Source organism: Salmo trutta, chromosome 35 (genome assembly GCF_901001165.1).
Source record: "Salmo trutta chromosome 35, fSalTru1.1, whole genome shotgun sequence".
Lineage (NCBI taxonomy): Eukaryota > Metazoa > Chordata > Actinopteri > Salmoniformes > Salmonidae > Salmo > Salmo trutta.
This window is the reverse complement of record NC_042991.1, coordinates 26156153-26174003: the sequence shown is the minus strand read 5'-3', so window position 1 is coordinate 26174003 and position 17851 is coordinate 26156153. Positions and strand designations below refer to the sequence as shown.

General features: G+C 42.8%; 1 protein-coding gene across 1 annotated transcript in view; it reads left to right on the top strand.

Moving 5' to 3' along the window:
* LOC115174947 (unconventional myosin-VI) overlaps positions 1-17851 on the top strand; it is a gene marked incomplete in the record, with an annotated part of 125570 nt that overhangs the window by 84545 nt on the left and 23174 nt on the right. Inside the window, 8 exon segments of the mRNA XM_029733997.1 lie at positions 774-901; positions 1064-1159; positions 1427-1597; positions 5320-5358; positions 11043-11136; positions 16312-16442; positions 16616-16693; positions 17462-17591. Of these exon segments, the coding sequence (XP_029589857.1) occupies positions 774-901; positions 1064-1159; positions 1427-1597; positions 5320-5358; positions 11043-11136; positions 16312-16442; positions 16616-16693; positions 17462-17591 (867 nt within the window).

Genomic DNA, 17851 nt, shown 5'->3' with positions numbered 1-17851 from the left:
TCTCTATCTCTCTGTCTCTCTCTCTTCTCTCTATCTCTCTGTCTCTCTCTCTCTCTCTCTGTCTCTCTCTATCTCTCTCTTCTGTCTCTCTCTCTCTATCTCTCTCCTCTCTCTCTCTCTCTCTCTGTCTATCTCTCTCTCTCTCTATCTCTCTCTCTCTCTCTCTCTCTCTCTCTCTCTCTGTCTCTGTCTCTTCTCTGTCTCTGTCTCTCTCTGTCTCTCTCTGTTCTCTCTCTGTCTCTCTCTGTCTCTCTCTGTCTCTCTCTCTCTCTCTCTCTCTCTCTCTCTCTCTCTCTGTCTCTCTCTCTCTCTGTCTCTCTGTCTCTCTCTCTCTCTCTGTCTCTGTCTCTGTCTCTGTCTCTGTCTCTGTCTCTGTCTCTGTCTCTCTCTCTCTCTCTCTCTCTCTCTCTCTCTCTCTCGACTAACCTATGGAAAGAGTGAGTCACTGCAGCTCTAACTATGGATGTGTCATTCAGTCATGTCTTAATGAGCCGTTGTTCTCTCGTGCAAAGTGGTCTGTGTAGGTCAAGGTCAGCCTATTCTGAACTGAAACATTTTCATTATTTTATTACACCTTAAATTGGTTTTTGACAGGTACACCTCCCTTCCCTAGCGTAATTGGATATCTTACACCATCAGTGGCCCTGGACAAAAACTAAACCCCTAATGAAATACGTGAAGCAACAGGCTAGGATAGCTCTAAGGCTACACTGACTTATTGGATCCAGTCATTTTGGGATCTCTTGACCCCTGAACCCTGTGTCTGTCTACAGACCTCGTGGAGGCCAAGCTGGTGGGCATCCTGGACATCCTGGATGAAGAGAACCGTCTACCTCAGCCCAGCGACCAGCACTTTGCAGAGACCGTTCACAACAAGCACAAGAACCACTTCCGACTGACCGTGAGTTCTTACTTTAACCAGGATTCATGTCCTTTCTCTGTGTAGGTTGTGTGCGTTTTATCGTCCGTAATGTCAGTCGTGGGTTTGTTAAGACATTGTAATAAGTCTGTGGTTGTATTTTTTCACTTATTTAAAATGGATAGCGTGAAATGTGTTCCTCAGGTGCCCCGGAAATCAAAGCTGCAAGTTCACAGGAATGTGAGGGATGACGAGGGATTCATCGTCAGACACTTTGCAGGAGCGGTGTGCTATGAGACGGTACATTTATGTTCACAAAATGTCACCGCAGGATGTCTGAAGGCTAGAAAACATCAACATTACACCTTTTTGTATGATCAGACGTGGGTCTGTTTAAGTAATCCCCTATGTCCCATTCTCCTGATCTTTGAAACCTGCACAAAACCCAGCATGTGGAATTCCATTTTTTTTATCACAAGTGCCCCACTTATCTTCCAACCAGAGTAGCATTTTTCTGAACTGGGTGCTTCTGCATCTTCAAAGTTCTACATTTTCTCTGAATTGCAGACCAAGTTTGTGGAGAAGAACAATGATGCACTGCACATGTCCCTGGAGTGCCTGGTGAGTGAGTCAAAGGACCGGTTTATCCGGGAGCTCTTTGAGAACTCCAACAACACCAAGGACTCGAAACAGAAGGCCGGCAAGCTCAGCTTCATCAGCGTCGGCAACAAATTCAAGGTGAGGACGAATTTTAATCAACTGCCTTTTACTTCCACACTTTATTAATGTGCTGCTCAACATGGTAGGTATCCCAAACGGGACCCTATTACCTATAAAGTGTGCTACTTTTGACCAGGACCTGGGCATAGGGTGACCAGGGCATAGGGTGCAATTGATGCAGCCATGGAATACTGAGGGGGAATGGGTATAAATGTCAATTTTAAAGGTCCAGTCTAGATGTTTTTACCTCAATATCAAATCATTTCTGTGTAACAATTAAAGTACCTTACTGTGATGGGTTTTCAATTAAAATGGTCCAAAATAAACAAATAGCTTCTAAGCAAAGGGCAATTTCTCAATAAATAATTTTGCTATGACTGTCTGGGAGTGGTCTGAGTGAGGAGTGTAAAACTAGCTGTTATAACAGCTAGTTTTACACATATAGCGGTTCAAATCAGAATCAGTCAGGGAAGTAAGGTAACTTGTCCTGTTCCGTTGTGTGCTATGAATCCCATATACTGTTTATGAAACATAAGAAAATTCGTTTTTGACTGCACTGGGCCTTTAACAGCCATAGCAGGTGTGTTCATATTTGTTACTTTTTTATCTTGTGTTTTATATGCAAAACAGTAGCATCAGGGCTATTTTGTTACTTTATAGTCATAACCGTGATACTTTCTTACTCTATGCTGTGATCCTGTAAGAAGTGTTAAGATGCTGTGTCTGTTGTAAGTGAAATCAGAGGAGCGTTCAGGTGCTGCAATAAGCAGTTATTGTAAGCTATCATAGGTACTGCTAGACACAGTGGAGAAGAAGGAAAGTACAATAGTTTCAAAAAGTTAAATACAATTTTAGAGGATTTGAATGCAGCTTATTTTTCAGGGTTTCATAATGTGTTTTGATGTAATCTTCTTCTGGTTTAGTTTCCACAGAGTTAATTTTGTTTCTACATTCTGTTAATGTGTTTTTCCTAATCTCTCTCCTTCCCACTGTTCGTCCTTCCATTCTGTCTCTCCATCCTTTCCCTATCCCCATCATGCCTTGGTTTCTGAAATGACTGCCTCGCCTGGTTCACCAACTACTTCTCAGACAGAGTTCAGTGTGTCACATCGGAGGGCCTGTTGTCTGGACCTCTGGCAGTCTCTATGGGGGTGCCACGGGGTTCAATTCTCAGGGCGACTCTCTTCTCTGTATACACCAATGATGTCGCTCTTGCTGCTGGTGATTCTCTGATCCACCTCTACGCAGACGACACCATTCTGTATACTTCTGGCCCTTCTTTGGACACTGTGTTAACTAACCTCCAGACGAGCTTCAATGCCATACAACTCTCCTTCCGTAGCCTCCAACTGCTCTTAAATGCAAGTAAAACTAAATGCATGCTATTCAACCGATCGCTGCCTGCACGTCCAGCATCACTACTCTGGATGGTTCTGACTTAGAATATGTGGACAACTACAAATACCTAGGTGTCTGGTTAGATTGTAAACTCTCCTTCCAGACTCACATTAAGCATCTCCAATCCAAAATTAAATCTAGAATCGACTTCCTATTTCGCAACAAAGCATCCTTCACTCATGCTGCCAAACATACCCTCGTAAAACTGACCATCCTACTGATCCTCGACTTCGGCGATGTCATTTACAAAATAGCCTCCAACACTCTACTCAGCAAATTGGATGCAGTCTATCACAGTGCCAGCCGTTTTGTCACCAAAGCCCCATATGCGACCACTGCGACCTATATGCTCTCATCGACAAACCCACTGGCTCCAGGTCATCTATAAGTCTTTGCTAGGTAAAGCTCCGCCTTATCTCAGCTCACTGGTCACCATAGCAGCACCCACCCGTAGCACGCGCTCCTGCAGGTATATTTCACTGGTCATCCCCAAAGCAAATTCCTCCTTTGGCCGCCTTTCCTTCCAGTTCTCTGCTGCCAACGACTGGAATGAACTGCAAAAATCACTGAAGCTGGAGACTCATATCTCCCTCACTAACTTTAAGCACCAGCTGTCAGAGCAGCTCACATATCACTGCACCTGTACATAGCCCATCTGTAAATAGCCCATCCAATTACCTCATCCCCATACTGTTATTATTAATTTTTTGCTCCTTTGCACCCCAGTATCTCTACTTGCAAATTCATCTCCAGTGTTTGAATTGCTAAATTGTAATTTTTGCCACTATGGCCTATTTATCGCCTTACCTCCCTTATCTTACCTCATTTGCACACACTGTACATAGGCTTTTTCTCTATTGTATTATTGACTGTATGTTTTGTTTATTCCATGTATAACTCTGTGTTGTTTGTGTCGCACTGCTTTGCTTTATCTTGGCCAGGTCACAGTTGTTCTCAGCTAGCCTACCTGGTTAAATAAAGGTGAAATAAAAAATAAATAAAATCATAGCTGTGATTTAAAGTCCAAAATGTGTGTGGAGAGAGGGAGAAATACAGACAAGAAAAGTAGATGCATATAGCGGTTCAAATCAGAATCAGTCAGGGAAGTAAGGTAACTTGTTCCGTTGTGTGCTATGAATCCCACAATGCATCAGTGAATAATGCGGGCAACACCCTGCTGTTCTCCAGCTAACTGCCTCCAGTCACCCCCTTCGCTGTCCCCTACCTCCCCAGTCCTTTTCTGTGCTGTCTCCCTGTTAATCGCCGTTTGTTTCCTGCAACACGCTGCAACACTTGCTAATGACATCTTGATGTGGGCAGCTTCCAATTCCAATCAATTGAGATGTTATTCATGTCATTATCTGGAGTGTAGTATGAAGAGTTTGCAACGTTGTGTAGTTTGCAGTGAGATACCATAGCATATAGGATCAGGAAATCTTCAATGACAGGATCAATGTCCACCGAGCAATTGTCCCTCTTATGATTCCATAATAAAATTATTACGATACTTATTGACCAGTGTACATGCCAGTTGGCAGTTGCACCGAATAGGACTGCCTGCCAGGCAGCTACTGTACATATTAAGCAGCTACTGTTAATAAGGTAGTTACTGTAGAAAGTGATATGCTGTAGATCATAAGGCTTAGAGCTTGACTAAGGCCTAATCAGTGATTCAGCGTTTTGTACCTGTCTGTTCTCAGAGTTACAAGGTGAGATAGAGAGCGTTATCAGCTGTTTATTTGAGATATCCTGCTGGGTTTATAAATATTAATGTCCCAGGGGTGGTCCCTAGAGCAGTCTGTCTGTTAAACACAACTCTCTGCAGATTAAGCTTGCAAAATGACGGTAACTTCCCAGGTTTTCCAGAAATCCCGGTATGGACAATTCCTGGACTTATTAGGGAATTCCAACTGGGATTTCTGGAAAACCGGGACATTTTGGGAAGGTTCCAGGGGTTTTGCCACCAGAGCTCTAGATCAGTGACAGAGGGGCCAACAAGCGGTTATCTGTCTGTCTGTCATCTCAGTTAGTTGGCTACCATGTATCCATCTGTCTGTCCCTCTGTTCCTGTGGTCCTATCAGTGTTGTATTTAGACCTGTTTGCATGATACATTAAAACAAAATGTCTGTCTTTCGTTTCTATGCGCTTTAACCATGAACGTGTGTCTGTCGCGGCTGTACTGTTGCTTAAGCAGCTGTTGTTTTGAGTGTTGGACAGGAGCGCTGGAGGCAGAGAGGGAGAAAGTACCCTTTAATAAGCATGTGTTCATGCTGGGTTGGACTAGACAGGTCTGTGGAGTTGGTCTGTATCACTAAACAAAGGTTTTCTTTCACCTCAACAGACCCAGCTGAACATTCTTCTGGAGAAGCTTCGCAGCACGGTTAGTATTTACTACAGTGCTCAAAAATTTACTTCTTTACCCCACACACAGGGCATCTAACTTGAGTTGAGATCAGTTGTCATATAATATATACTCGCCTCTGTATTTATTTTGACAGTTAAGATAACGTGAACATGTGACTCTATGCTCCAGCATTATGGATCTGAGATGAAATGTTTATATGTTGCATCAGTACAGAATGTCACCTTTTATTTGAGGGTATTTTCACACATATCTGCTTTATCGTTTAGAAATGAAAGCATTTTATGTATGTAGTCACACCATTTGAAGAAGTTTTCACTTCACTTATATTGTATTATAGTCAAATTTTAGTATTTGGTCTCATATTCCTAGCACGCAATGACTACATCAAGCTTATGACTACAAACTTGTTTGATGCATTTGTAGTTTGTTTTGGTTGTGTTTTAGATTGTTTTGCCCAATAAATTGTAAACTGCCCTGAGATTGTAAACTGTTATGGTCAAAACATATAGATTCAATGGTTGTAAAGATGGGGAGAGGTCTGTCCGTAATAAAGAGATGCTCTGATTTCTCACTCCACAAAGCAAGTCCTGCAGGCTCTAGTTTTATCTAATCTTGATTATTGTCCAGTCATATGGTCAAGTGCTGCAAAGAAAGACCTAGTTAAGCTGCATCTGGCCCAGAACAAAGCGACACGTCTTGCTCTTCATTGTAATCAGAGGACTGATATAAATACTATGCATGCCAGTCTCTCTTGGCTAAGAGTTGAGGAAAGACGACTGCGTAATTTCTTGTTTTTATAAGAAACATTGTGTTGAAAATTCTAAATTGTTTGCACAGTCAACTTACAAACAGCAATGACACACACACTTACCCCACCAGACATGCCACCAGGGGTCTTTTCACAATGTCCAGGTCCAGAGCAAATTCAAGGAAACGTGCAGTATTATACAGAGCCATGAGTGCATGGAACTCCTTTCCATCTTATATAGCGCAAGTGAACAGCAAACCTGGTTTAAAAAATATATCAAAATAAAGGCATCCCCAGTGGCGCAGCAGTCAAAGGCACTGCATCGCAGTGTTGCCGCGTCACTACACCCTGGGGTTCGATCCCAGGCTGTGTCATTACCGGCCGTGACAGGGAGTCCCATAGGGCGGCGCACAATTGGCCCAGCGTCATCCGGGTTAGGGGAGTGTTTGGCCGGGGGGCTTTACATGGCTCATTGCGCTCTAGCGACTCCTTGTGGCGGGCCAGGTGCCTGCAGACTGACTTTGGTTGTCAGTTGAACGGGGTTGGTGCATCTGGCTTCCGGGTTAAGCGAGCGGGTGTTAAGAACCTCTACAGGATCGGTGTCCCCCACAAGGGACGGTTGAGCTAACGTAGGCTAATGTGATTAGCAAGAGGTTGTAAGTTAAAAAAAATCCCTGGACATAGACATAACTGATATGGGCAGAAAGCTTAAATTCTTGTTAATCTAACTGCATTGTCCAATTTACAGTAGCTATTACAGTGAAATAATACCATGCTATTGTTTGAGGAGAGTGCACAATTATGAACTTCAAAATGTATTAAGAAACTGATAAGAGAATTATCTATTAAAGGTAAATTAATCAATAGACCATGATGAATTATTAGTCATACAGAATGGTTAATGAATAATCAATGTAATGATCAATGTAGGGATCGATAAGTTTGATTAGTTCTGGAAAGTCCAGGAACCACGGGATAGGGAAAGAAATGTGTGTATACAATTAGGAGGGGCACCAGGAGACAGATGGTCCTGGGAGTAAAAGCTTCAAAGCATTTCTAACCTTGAGGGAAAGGAACAGGCGAGCTCGGGATAGTGATAAAGAGTGTGAGAAGTTTGTGGGGGAAGCAGGTCACCAACAGTTTGTGTGTAAAGGCATGTGCGTAAGAAAGCAAGAACTATATAATGACTGTTTTGTTATCCTGACCTCAGAACGTTCTCTGAATAAAAGCTACAGATACCTTTTGCAGAAAGCTGAGTCCTTGCCTAATTATTTTAACCCATTGTCTTACAAACCTTGGGCATTAGTCAAGGCGAATTGATTATTGATTATTATCATCAAAGATATAAAATTCCTTTAACAGAAACCAATTAGGCACATTTGGGCAGTCTTGATACAACATTTTGAACATATATGCAATGGTTCATTGGATCAGTCTAAAATTGTACACATACACTGCTTCCATCCAGTGGCCAAAATCAACATTGTGCCTGGGCAAGAATAATACATTATGGCCTTTCTCTTGCATTTCAAAGATGATGGTACATCATTGTATTATCTTTTACCAGATCTAATGTGTTATATTATCCTACATTCATTTCACATTTCCACAAACTTCAAAGTCTTTCCTTTCAAATGGTATCAAGAATGTGCATATCCTTGCTTCAGGTCTTGAGCTACAGGCAGTTAGATTTGGGTATGTCATTTTAGGCGAAAATGTAAAAAAATGGTCGGATCCTTTTAAGAAGCCCAGTTTGGAAGGTCATGTTTCGGAGGATGCATGACTCGACCTTCGCCTCTCCCGGACCCGTTGGGGAGTTGCAGCGATGAGAAAAGATCATAATCACAAAATTGGGGAGAAAAAGGGGGGAAAATTAAACAAAAAAAAATATAATAATAATAAAGCAACACCTCACGGCACAACACCTCTCCCCCATGTGACGTGTGTATTTAGTTTTTGTTACATTTTTATTTAACTAGGCAAGTCAGTTAAGAACAAATTCTTATTTACGGTGACTGGCTACTAAAAGGCAAAAGGCCTGCTGCAGGGACGGGGGCCTGGGATAAAAAAAAAAAAAGATTTAAAAAATACAAAATAAATATAGGACAAAACATACATCACAACAACAGAGACAACACTACATAAAGAGAGACATAAGACCACAACATAGCAAGGCAGCAACACATGACAACACAGCATGGTAGCAACACAACATGGTAGCAGCACAAAACATGGTACAAACATTATTGGGCACAGTCAACAGCACAAAGGTCAACAAGGTAGAGACAACAATACATCAGACAAAGCAGCCACAACTGTCAGTTAGAGTGTTCATAATTGAGTCTTTGAATGAAGAGATTGAGATAAAACTGTCCCGTTTGAGTGTTTGTTGAAGTTCGTTCCAGTCGCTAGCTGCAGCGAACTGAAAATAGGAGCGACCCAGGGATGTGTGCGCTTTGGCAGAATGGTTGTTGTATGTGGAGGATGAGGTCTGCAGTAGATATCTCAAATAGGGGGGAGTGAGGCCTAAGAGGGTTTTATAAATAAGCATCAACCAGTGGGTCTTGCGACGGGTATAGAGATGACCAGTTTACAGAGGAGTATAGAGTGCATCTAGCCGCTTGAGAGCACCCTTAACTGCCGATCTATAAATTATGTTTCTGTAATCTAGCATGGGTAGGGTGGTTATCTGAATCAGGGTTAGTTTAGCAGCTTGGGTGAAAGAGGAGCGATTACGATAGAGGAAACCAAGTCTAGATTTAACTTTAGCCTGCAACTTTGATATGTGCTGAGAGAAGGACAGTGCACCATCAAGCCATACTCCCAAGTACTTGTATGAGGTGACTACCTCAAGCTCTAAACCCTCAGAGGTAATAATAACACCTGTGGGAGGAGGGGCATTCTTCTTACCAAACCACATGACCTTTGGTTTGGAGGTGTTCAGAACAAGGTTAAGGTTAGAGAAAGCTTGTTGGACACTAAGAAAGCTTTGTTGTAGAGAATTTAACACAAAATCCGGGGAGGGGCCAGCTGAGTTTAAGACTGTATCTTTTGCATATAAATGGATGAGAATGCTTCCTACTGCCTGAGCTATGTTGATGTAAATTGAGAAGAGCGTGGGACCTAGGATTGAGCCTTGGGGTACTCCCTTGGTGACAGGCAGTGGCTGAGACAGCAGACTTTATACACTGCACTCTTTGAGAGCAGTAGTTAGCAAACCAGGCCAAAGACCCCTCAGATACACCAATACTCCTTAGCCAGCCCACAAGAATGGAATGGTCTACCGTATCAAAAGCTTTGGCCAAGTCAATAAAAATAGCAGCACAGTATTGCTTAGAATCAAGGGCAATGGTGACATCATTGTGGACCTTTAAGGTTGCAGTGACACATCCATAACCTGAGCGGAAACCAGATTGCATACCCGAGAGAATACTATAGACATCAAGAAAGCCAGTCAGTTCATTATTGATACGTTTTTCCAACACTTTTGATAAACGGGGCAAAATAGAAATAGGCCTATTACAGTTAGGATCAGCTTGATTGCCTCCTTTTAAATAAAGGACGAACTGTGGCTGCCTTCCAAGTAATGGGAACCTTCCCAGAAAGGAGAGACAGGCTTGGCGATGATAGGGGCAGCAACCTTAAAGAAGAAAGGGTCTAAATCATCTGACCCAGATGTTTTTTTTAGGGTCAAGTTTCAGGAGCTCCTTTAGCACCTTGGACTCAGTGACTGCCTGCAGGGAGAAACTTTGTAGCGGGGCAGGGGAGAAAGAGGGAGAAGCATCAGGGATAGTCGCATTAGAAGGGGTGGGAGATGAGGAAATGTTGGACGGGCAAGGAGGCATGGCTGAGTCAAATAGGAATCTTGACTTAATAAAGTGGTGATTAAAGAGCTCAGCCATGTGCTTCTGTCAGTAACAACCACATCATCAACATTTAAGGACATGGGCAGCTGTGAGGAGGAGGGTTTATTCTCCAGGTGTTTAGCCGTTTTCCAGAACTTCTTGGGATTAGACCCACAGAGCGAGATCTGCTCCTAAAAGTGACTAACTTTGGCCTTCTGGATAGCCTGAGTGCACTTATTTCTCATTTGCCTGAATGATAGCCAGTCAGTTTGACTATGCATGTGCCGAGCCTTTCGCCAAATGCAATTCTTGCGGTGGAGTAACTCTGCAAGATCACGGTCGAACCAGGGGCTGAACCTGTTTTTTAATTCTAATTTTCTTTATGGGGGCGTGTTTGTTAACAATACCACTGAAAATTTCAAAAAGAAGGTCCAAGCGTCTTCGACAGAGGAGATCAAGCTGATTCAATGCCATTTTACAGACATGTATGTGTAACTAATAGATGCGCGCACACACACTACATGTTAATGTTTTTAAATGTATATAAATTGTAGTCTTTTGTCTGTAATGTCTTTCTCGTTATGTGTCAGACCCCAGCAAGACTAGCTGTTTCCATTGGCGTCAGCTAATGGGGATCCTAATTAATCAAAATGAATGTTGAAATCATGTATTGTGTCACTTTTATTGTAAATAAGAATATAGTATGTTTCTAAACACTTCTACATTAATGTGGTTGCTAACATGATTATGGATAATCTTGAATGAATCGTATATAATAAGTGAGAAAGTTACAGAGGAACAAATATCATACCGCCCCAAAACTGCTAACCTCTCACCATTACCAATAACGCGGAGGTTAGCATTTTTTGTCCAAATTAATACGGAGGGGAGTGTAATTTTATCAATCTTCCAGTGAACATTTTTATTTTGTCAGTCCATAATGTTCAAGCCAATGTCCAACCAATTTAGATCTGGTTCACCAAAGAGGTACTCTGTGGCCATCTTCAGTGTGGCTGCTGTCAGGGCTAACAGCATGAAATTACATATAGAACACTTCAATTTAATAGGATATCTATGGCTAACAGCCTCTTCTCCCTCCCTCCCAGGGCTCCAGTTTCATCCGTTGTATCAAGCCCAATCTGAAGATGGTCAGCCACCAGTTTGAAGGGGCCCAGATCCTCTCTCAGTTGCAGTGCTCAGGTCAGTATATACAGTGCATTCGGAAAGTATTCAGACCCCTTGACTTTTTCCACATTCTGTTACATTACAGACTTATTCTAAAATAGATTAAATTGTTTTTTTCCCCCTCATCAATGTACACATAATACCCCTTAATGACGAAGCAAAACCATATTTGCAAATGTATAAAAAAAACACAAAATATCATGTTTACATAAGTATTCAGACTCTTTACACAGTACTTTGTTGAAGCACCTTTGGCAGCAAATACAGCCTCGAGACATTCAGAGACTTGTCCCAAAGCCACTCCAGGGTTGTCTTTGCTGTGCACTTGGGGTAGTTGTCCTGTCGGAAGGTAAACCTTCACCCCAGTCTGAGGTTCTGAGCGCTCTGGAGCAGGTTTTAATCAAGGATCTTTCTGTACTTTGCTCAGTTTCTCAGTCCCTGCCGATGGAAAAACATCCCCACAACATGATGGTGCCACCACCCTGCTTCACCGTAGGGATGGTGCCAGGTTTTTCCAGATGTGACGCTTGGCATTCAGGCCAAAGAGTGCAATCTTGGTTTCATCAGACCAGAGAATCTTGTTTCTCATGGTCTGAGAATCCTTTAGGTGCCTTTTGTCAAAGGCTATCGTGCCTTTTACTAAGTGGCTTCCGTCTGGCCACTCTACCCTAACGGCCTGATTGGTGGAGTGCTGCAGAGATCGTTGTCCTTCTGGAAGGTTCTCTCATCTCCGCAGAGGAACTCTGGAACTCTGTCAGAGTGACCATCGCGTTCTTGGTCACCTCCCTGACCAAGGCCCTTCTCCCCCGATTGCTGAGTTTTCCGAATGCACTGTAGGCCTGAAGAAGGGGATAATGAAATTTGCACCATATTTCCTCTGGGTCGTAGTTAGTGCTGAGCGATTCCGTTTTGATTAGATTCTAAAGAAAAAATTAGTTTTCGGTTTTGATTTGTTTTTTTGTTTTTACATTAAATGCAATATGCATTATGTGGGTTGAATGCTGTAACACAGAAAAAAACGAATACAAGTCCCATGATGGTGTTGACTGCCCATTGCACTTAACCATCATTTATTTACATTACTTTACTTTGATCAAATATTTTAGTTGTGTATATTACATTTTTTATTTCATTCTAAGTCACCATCTCATCTGTATAGAGCTGCTGCCTATGCTGTCTGACAAAATCACTATTTTAGTAGTTCTTCAAAGTAAGTAAGGCATACTTTTATGACTGCTGAATACCAACTATCAATCACTTACATCATCTATTTTCAGTTAGAGATGCCTCGCGAAGCAAATGCTCTTTACAGTGGCTTGCGAAAGTATTCACCCCCTTGGCATTTTTCCAATTTTGTTGCCTTACAACCTGGAATTAAAATTTATTTTTTTGGGGGGGGGGGGGTTTGTATCATTTGATTTACACAACATGCCTACTACTTTGAAGATGCTAAATATTTTTCATTGTGAAACAAACAAGAAATAAGACAAAAAAACGGAATACTTGAGCGTGCATAACTATTCACCCCCCCAAAGTCAATACTTTGTAGAGACACCTTTTGCAGCAATTACAGCTGCAAGTCTCTTGGGGTATGTCTCTATAATCTTGGCACATCTAGCCACTGGGATTTTTGCCCTGTCTTCAAGGCAAAACTGCTCCAGCTCCTTCAAGTTGGATAGGTTCCGCTGGTGCACAGCAATCTTTAAGTCATACCACAGATTCTCCATTGGATTGAGGTCTGGACTTTGACTAGGCCATTCCAAGACATTTAAATGTTTCCCCTTAAACCACTCGAGTGTTGCTTTAGCAGTATGCTTAGGGTCATTGACGTGCTGGAAGGTCAACCTCGGTCCCAGTCTCAAATCTCTGGAAGACTGAAACAGATTTCCCTCAAGAATTACCCTGTTTTTAGCTCCATCCATCATTCCTTAAATTCTGACCAGTTTCTCAGTCCCTGCCGATGGAAAAACATCCCCACAGCATGATGCTGCATGATGCTGCCACCACCATGCTTGGGGTTCTCGGGGTGATGAGAGGTGTTGGGTTTGCGCCAGACATAGCGTTTTCCTTGATAGCCAAAAAGCAACATTTTAATCTCATCCGACCAGAGTACCGTCTTCCATATGTTTTGGGAGTCTCCCACATGCCTTTTGGCGAACACCGAATGTGTTTGCTTATTTTTTTCTTTAAGCAATGGCTTTTCTCTGGCCACTCTTCCATAAAGCCCAGCTCTGTGTCCTATGGACAGCTACTCCAATCTCCGCTGTGGAGCTTTGCAGCTCCTTCAGGGTTATCTTTGGTCTCTTTGTTGCCTCTGATTAATGCCCTCCTTGCCTGGTCCTTGAGTTTTGGTGGGCGGCCCTCTCTTGGCAGGTTTGTTGTGGTGCCATATTCTTTCCATTTTGATGTTGATGCAAAGAGTCAATATTTGCAGTGTTGACCCTTCTTTTTCAAGACCTCTGCAATCCGCCCTGGCATGCTGTCAATTAACTTCTTGGCCATATCCTCACTGATGGCAGCCCATTCTTGCATAATCAATGCTTGGAGTTTGTCAGAATTTGTGTGTTTTTTTTTGTCCTCCCGCCTCTTGAGGATTGACCACAAGTTCTCAATGGGATTAAGGTCTGGGGAGTTTCCTGGCCATGGACCCAAAATATCGATGTTTTGTTCCCCGAGCCACTAAGTTATCACTTTTGCCTTATGGCAAGGTGCTCCATCATGCTGGAAAAGGCATTGTTCGTCACCAAACTGTTCCTGGATGGTTGGTAGAAGTTGCTCTTGGAGGATCTGTTGGTACCATTCTTTACTCATGGCTGTGTTCTTAGGCAAAATTGTGAGTGAGCCCACTCCCTTGGCTGAGAAGCAACCCCACACATGAATGGTCTCAGGATGCTTTACTGTTGGCATGACACAGGACTGATGGTAACCAAGCTTTTTTCCGAATGCCCCAAACAATCGGAAAGGGGATTCATCAGAGAAAATGACTTTACCCCAGTCCTCAGCAGTCCAATCCCTGTACCTTTTGCAGAATATCAGTCGGTCCCTAATGTTTTTCCTGGAGAGAAGTGGCTTCTTTGCTGCCCTTCTTGACACCAGGCCATCCTCCAAAAGTCTTCGCCTCACTGGGCGTGCAGATGCACTCACATCTGCCTGCTGCCATTTCTGAGCAAGCTCTGTACTGGTGGTGCCCCGATCCCGCAGCTGAATCAACTTTAGGAGACGGTCATGGCGCTTGCTGGACTTTCTTGGGCGCCCTGAAGCCTTCTTCACAACAATTGAACCGCTGTCCTTGAAGTTCTTGATGATCCGATAAATGGTTGATTTAGGTGCAATCTTACTGGCAGCAATATCCTTGCCTGTGAATCCCTTTTTGTGCAAAGCAATGATGACGGCACGTGTTTCCTTGCATGTAACCATGGTTGACAGAGGAAGAACAATGATTCCAAGCACCACACTCCTTTTGAAGCTTCCAGTCTGTTATTTGAACTCAATCAGCATGACAGAGTGATCTCCAGCCTTGTCCTCGTCAACACTCACACCTGGGTTAATAAGAGAATCACTTATATGATGTTAGCTGGTCCTTTTGTGGCAGGGCTGAAATGCAGTGGAAATGTTTTTGGGGGATTCAGTTAATTTGCATGGCAAAGAGGGAATTAGCAATTCATTGCAATTCATCTGATCACTCTTCATAACATTCTGGAGTATATGCAAGCAGACTTTGTGAAAATTAATATTTGTGTCATTCTCAAAACTTTTGGCCACGACTGTATGTCCATTACATGAAATCCAAATAAAAATCCATTTAAATTACAGGTTGTAATGCAACAAAATAGGAAAAACGCCAAGGGGGATGAATACTTTTGCAAGGCACTGTATCCCTCTCCATCACACGTTCTTCTGTCTCTTCTCTGTGTCTGCCCCACACTAACCTAATGTAGCAAGCCAAAAGAAACACACAGACCGGACAAGTAGGAGCGCAATGGACTATGGTCATTTTAGTTCATTACCATATTTTTTGCACTGAACTATGTAGAATATTGGCCTGTTGGAAACTGCAACTCCCTACTACATCGCACTGTTTGGGCTTGATCTGATTTATCTCAAGAGAATTTGCGCAATGTGTGCATTGAGTTAACATTAAAAACAAAATGGAATTCAAATAATTGAACCGACATTGGTCAATTAGTTGTTTAAAAAACAAATGTTGGTTAATGCTCAGCTCTGGTCAAAGGTAGTGCACTATAAAGGGAATTGGGTGTAATTTGGGATACACTGTCGCTCTACATTGGTGGTGGATGAGGTGAAGTTTCACCACCTTACTATGCAAAGCGCTTTGAGTATCTGGAAAATGCAAATCTAGTAAATTATTAATATGTTTATAAAAATGAATTACACACAGCGACACAGGGAGAAATTACTGTGGAGATGTGGGGTTTTAATCTGCCCACGCCAATGCTGCAGTTATTACAAAACGATCTTGTCAAAATGACCAGAGTGATTTACATACGTTTACTGAGAACTCACAGCACTTTTCTCTCCACAAATTGGCACACAATTACAGTCGGAGGAGAGATACTGTAGAGCATCTAAGTATCTGCTTGCTGTTCTTCTTGAGTGTGTTCTGAACATTTCTCTTTCTCAGACCTTCAAACTAAAGGCTGCGACGCTAATTTAATTTCCCATTCTCCTGTTAAATTTGCATATTAAATTTGACTCGCTTTTCTTCAGTAGCCTTGGAGATGCCTGCATTTTTCATCTACACTCATGAGTGGTGGGTCAGAGACATGGAGAGACTGTGTTGCTCCGTCTCTCTGAGCTTAAGAATAAATTATGCGTTCACTATATTGGGTGGGTGGTGGACGAGTCAGCAAAAGTTAGTTTGATATTTGGAAGAAACGGGAAGTCGTCGTGCATAGACAGTCATAGAGAAATGTGTCTTAAAGTTGACCACTGACTGTGCAGAAAATGCGTTATTGAGTTGTCTCTTTGGACTGGGATGACCCGATCTGTTTGCATGTGAGAGAAAGTCAGTCGACAAAAGGCCCCTTAACAGCAGGTAGACTAACGCTTCCTGAGGAAGACCTGATTGGTCAAAATGTGTTGCAGCATTCGACCTGTTTTAATATAGTAGGATGATCTGCTCCTACCTGTATATATTTGTGTGACTAATTCACTAAAGTGTGTCTGTAGGAATGGTGTCAGTGCTGGACCTGATGCAGGGAGGCTTTCCCTCCAGAGCGCCATTCCATGAGCTCTACAACATGTACAAGCAGTACATGCCTGCCAAGCTGACTCGCCTGGACCCAAGACTCTTCTGCAAGGTCAGTGCCCCATGGACCACACACACACACACACACACACACACACACACACACACACACTGACCCTGCTCTGGGCTCATCCTCTTATCACTGTACCATCCAATACTCTACAAAGCCAGTTTGTCATGTTCATATGACATGTATTGATGATGACATGTTTGTTTGTGCTGCAGGCTTTATTCAAAGCGCTGGGACTCAACGAGAATGATTACAAGTTTGGGCTGACCAGAGTGTTCTTCAGACCTGGGAAGGTGATACCTTCATGAAATATATCTCTGTTATGCTCTGTTGCTCTGCACTGGCTCTCAGCATTACAATGTTCCCCTGACTGAATGGACTTCAAAGGAATCTGCATTTGGTTGCGAGCGAGGGGAGCTCTGCAGGGGAAAGGGATTTAGATAATGAACCATGTAGAGCTAACACATAGGGTATTCATTTATGTAACAGATAAGTTATTCAATTATGTTAAATGTGCGGTTTGGAGGCCTGTTATAAAAATGTCTGTTGTGGCTTAATTGGACTCTGTCAGAGGTGATCGCTGTGTGGGGCAGGTGTAACTTTGATTTTGTAGCTGAGTAGTTTTGTGCTTATGAATAAATGAATATACTATCCTCTGTTGACCACGACAAGACAGGTACTTTGCTGGTGTTATTGTAATCTCCGTTTTCACCTTCCCTGAGGGAACATCAGCATACTGATGGCTGTTTTAGTGTCTATGGCTGCTCTATGTTCTCTCTCTCTCTCTCTCTCCATCCTTCTGTCTCATTCCTCCACTCTTCTCTCTCATCTCTCTCCCCATTCTCCTCTCTCATCCCTCCATTTTCTCTCTCATCTCTCTCTCCATTCCTGTATCTCATCTCTTTCTCTATTCCTGTATTTCATCTCTCTCCATCCCTCTCTCATTCCTCCTCCATTCATTCTACTCTCTTCATCCTTCTCTTTGGTCCCTCTCCTCATTATTTTCTCTCATTTCTCCATCACTCTCTCATCCCTTCTTTCTTCATCCATCCTCCCCTCAGTTTAAAGAGTTTGATCAGATCATGAAGTCGGACCCAGACCACCTGGCGGAGCTGGTGAAGAAGGTCAACCAGTGGCTCATCTGCAGCCGCTGGAAGAAGGTCCAGTGGTGTTCCCTCTCAGTCATCAAACGTGAGTAACATCCTGCTATCTTCCACATCATTATACACCAGGGCCCGTATTCACAAAGCGTCTGAGTAGGATTGCTGATCTAGTGTCAGTTTTCCCATTTAGGTCATAATGAATAAATTATATAGACAGGGGGGGACCTGATCCTAGATCAGCACTCCTACCCTGAGATTATTTGTGAACACGAGCCCTGTCATGTTCTAGAAGACAAATAGTTTAAAGTGATGGCACTAATTGCTCCGATCCAATTCTGATCATAAAAC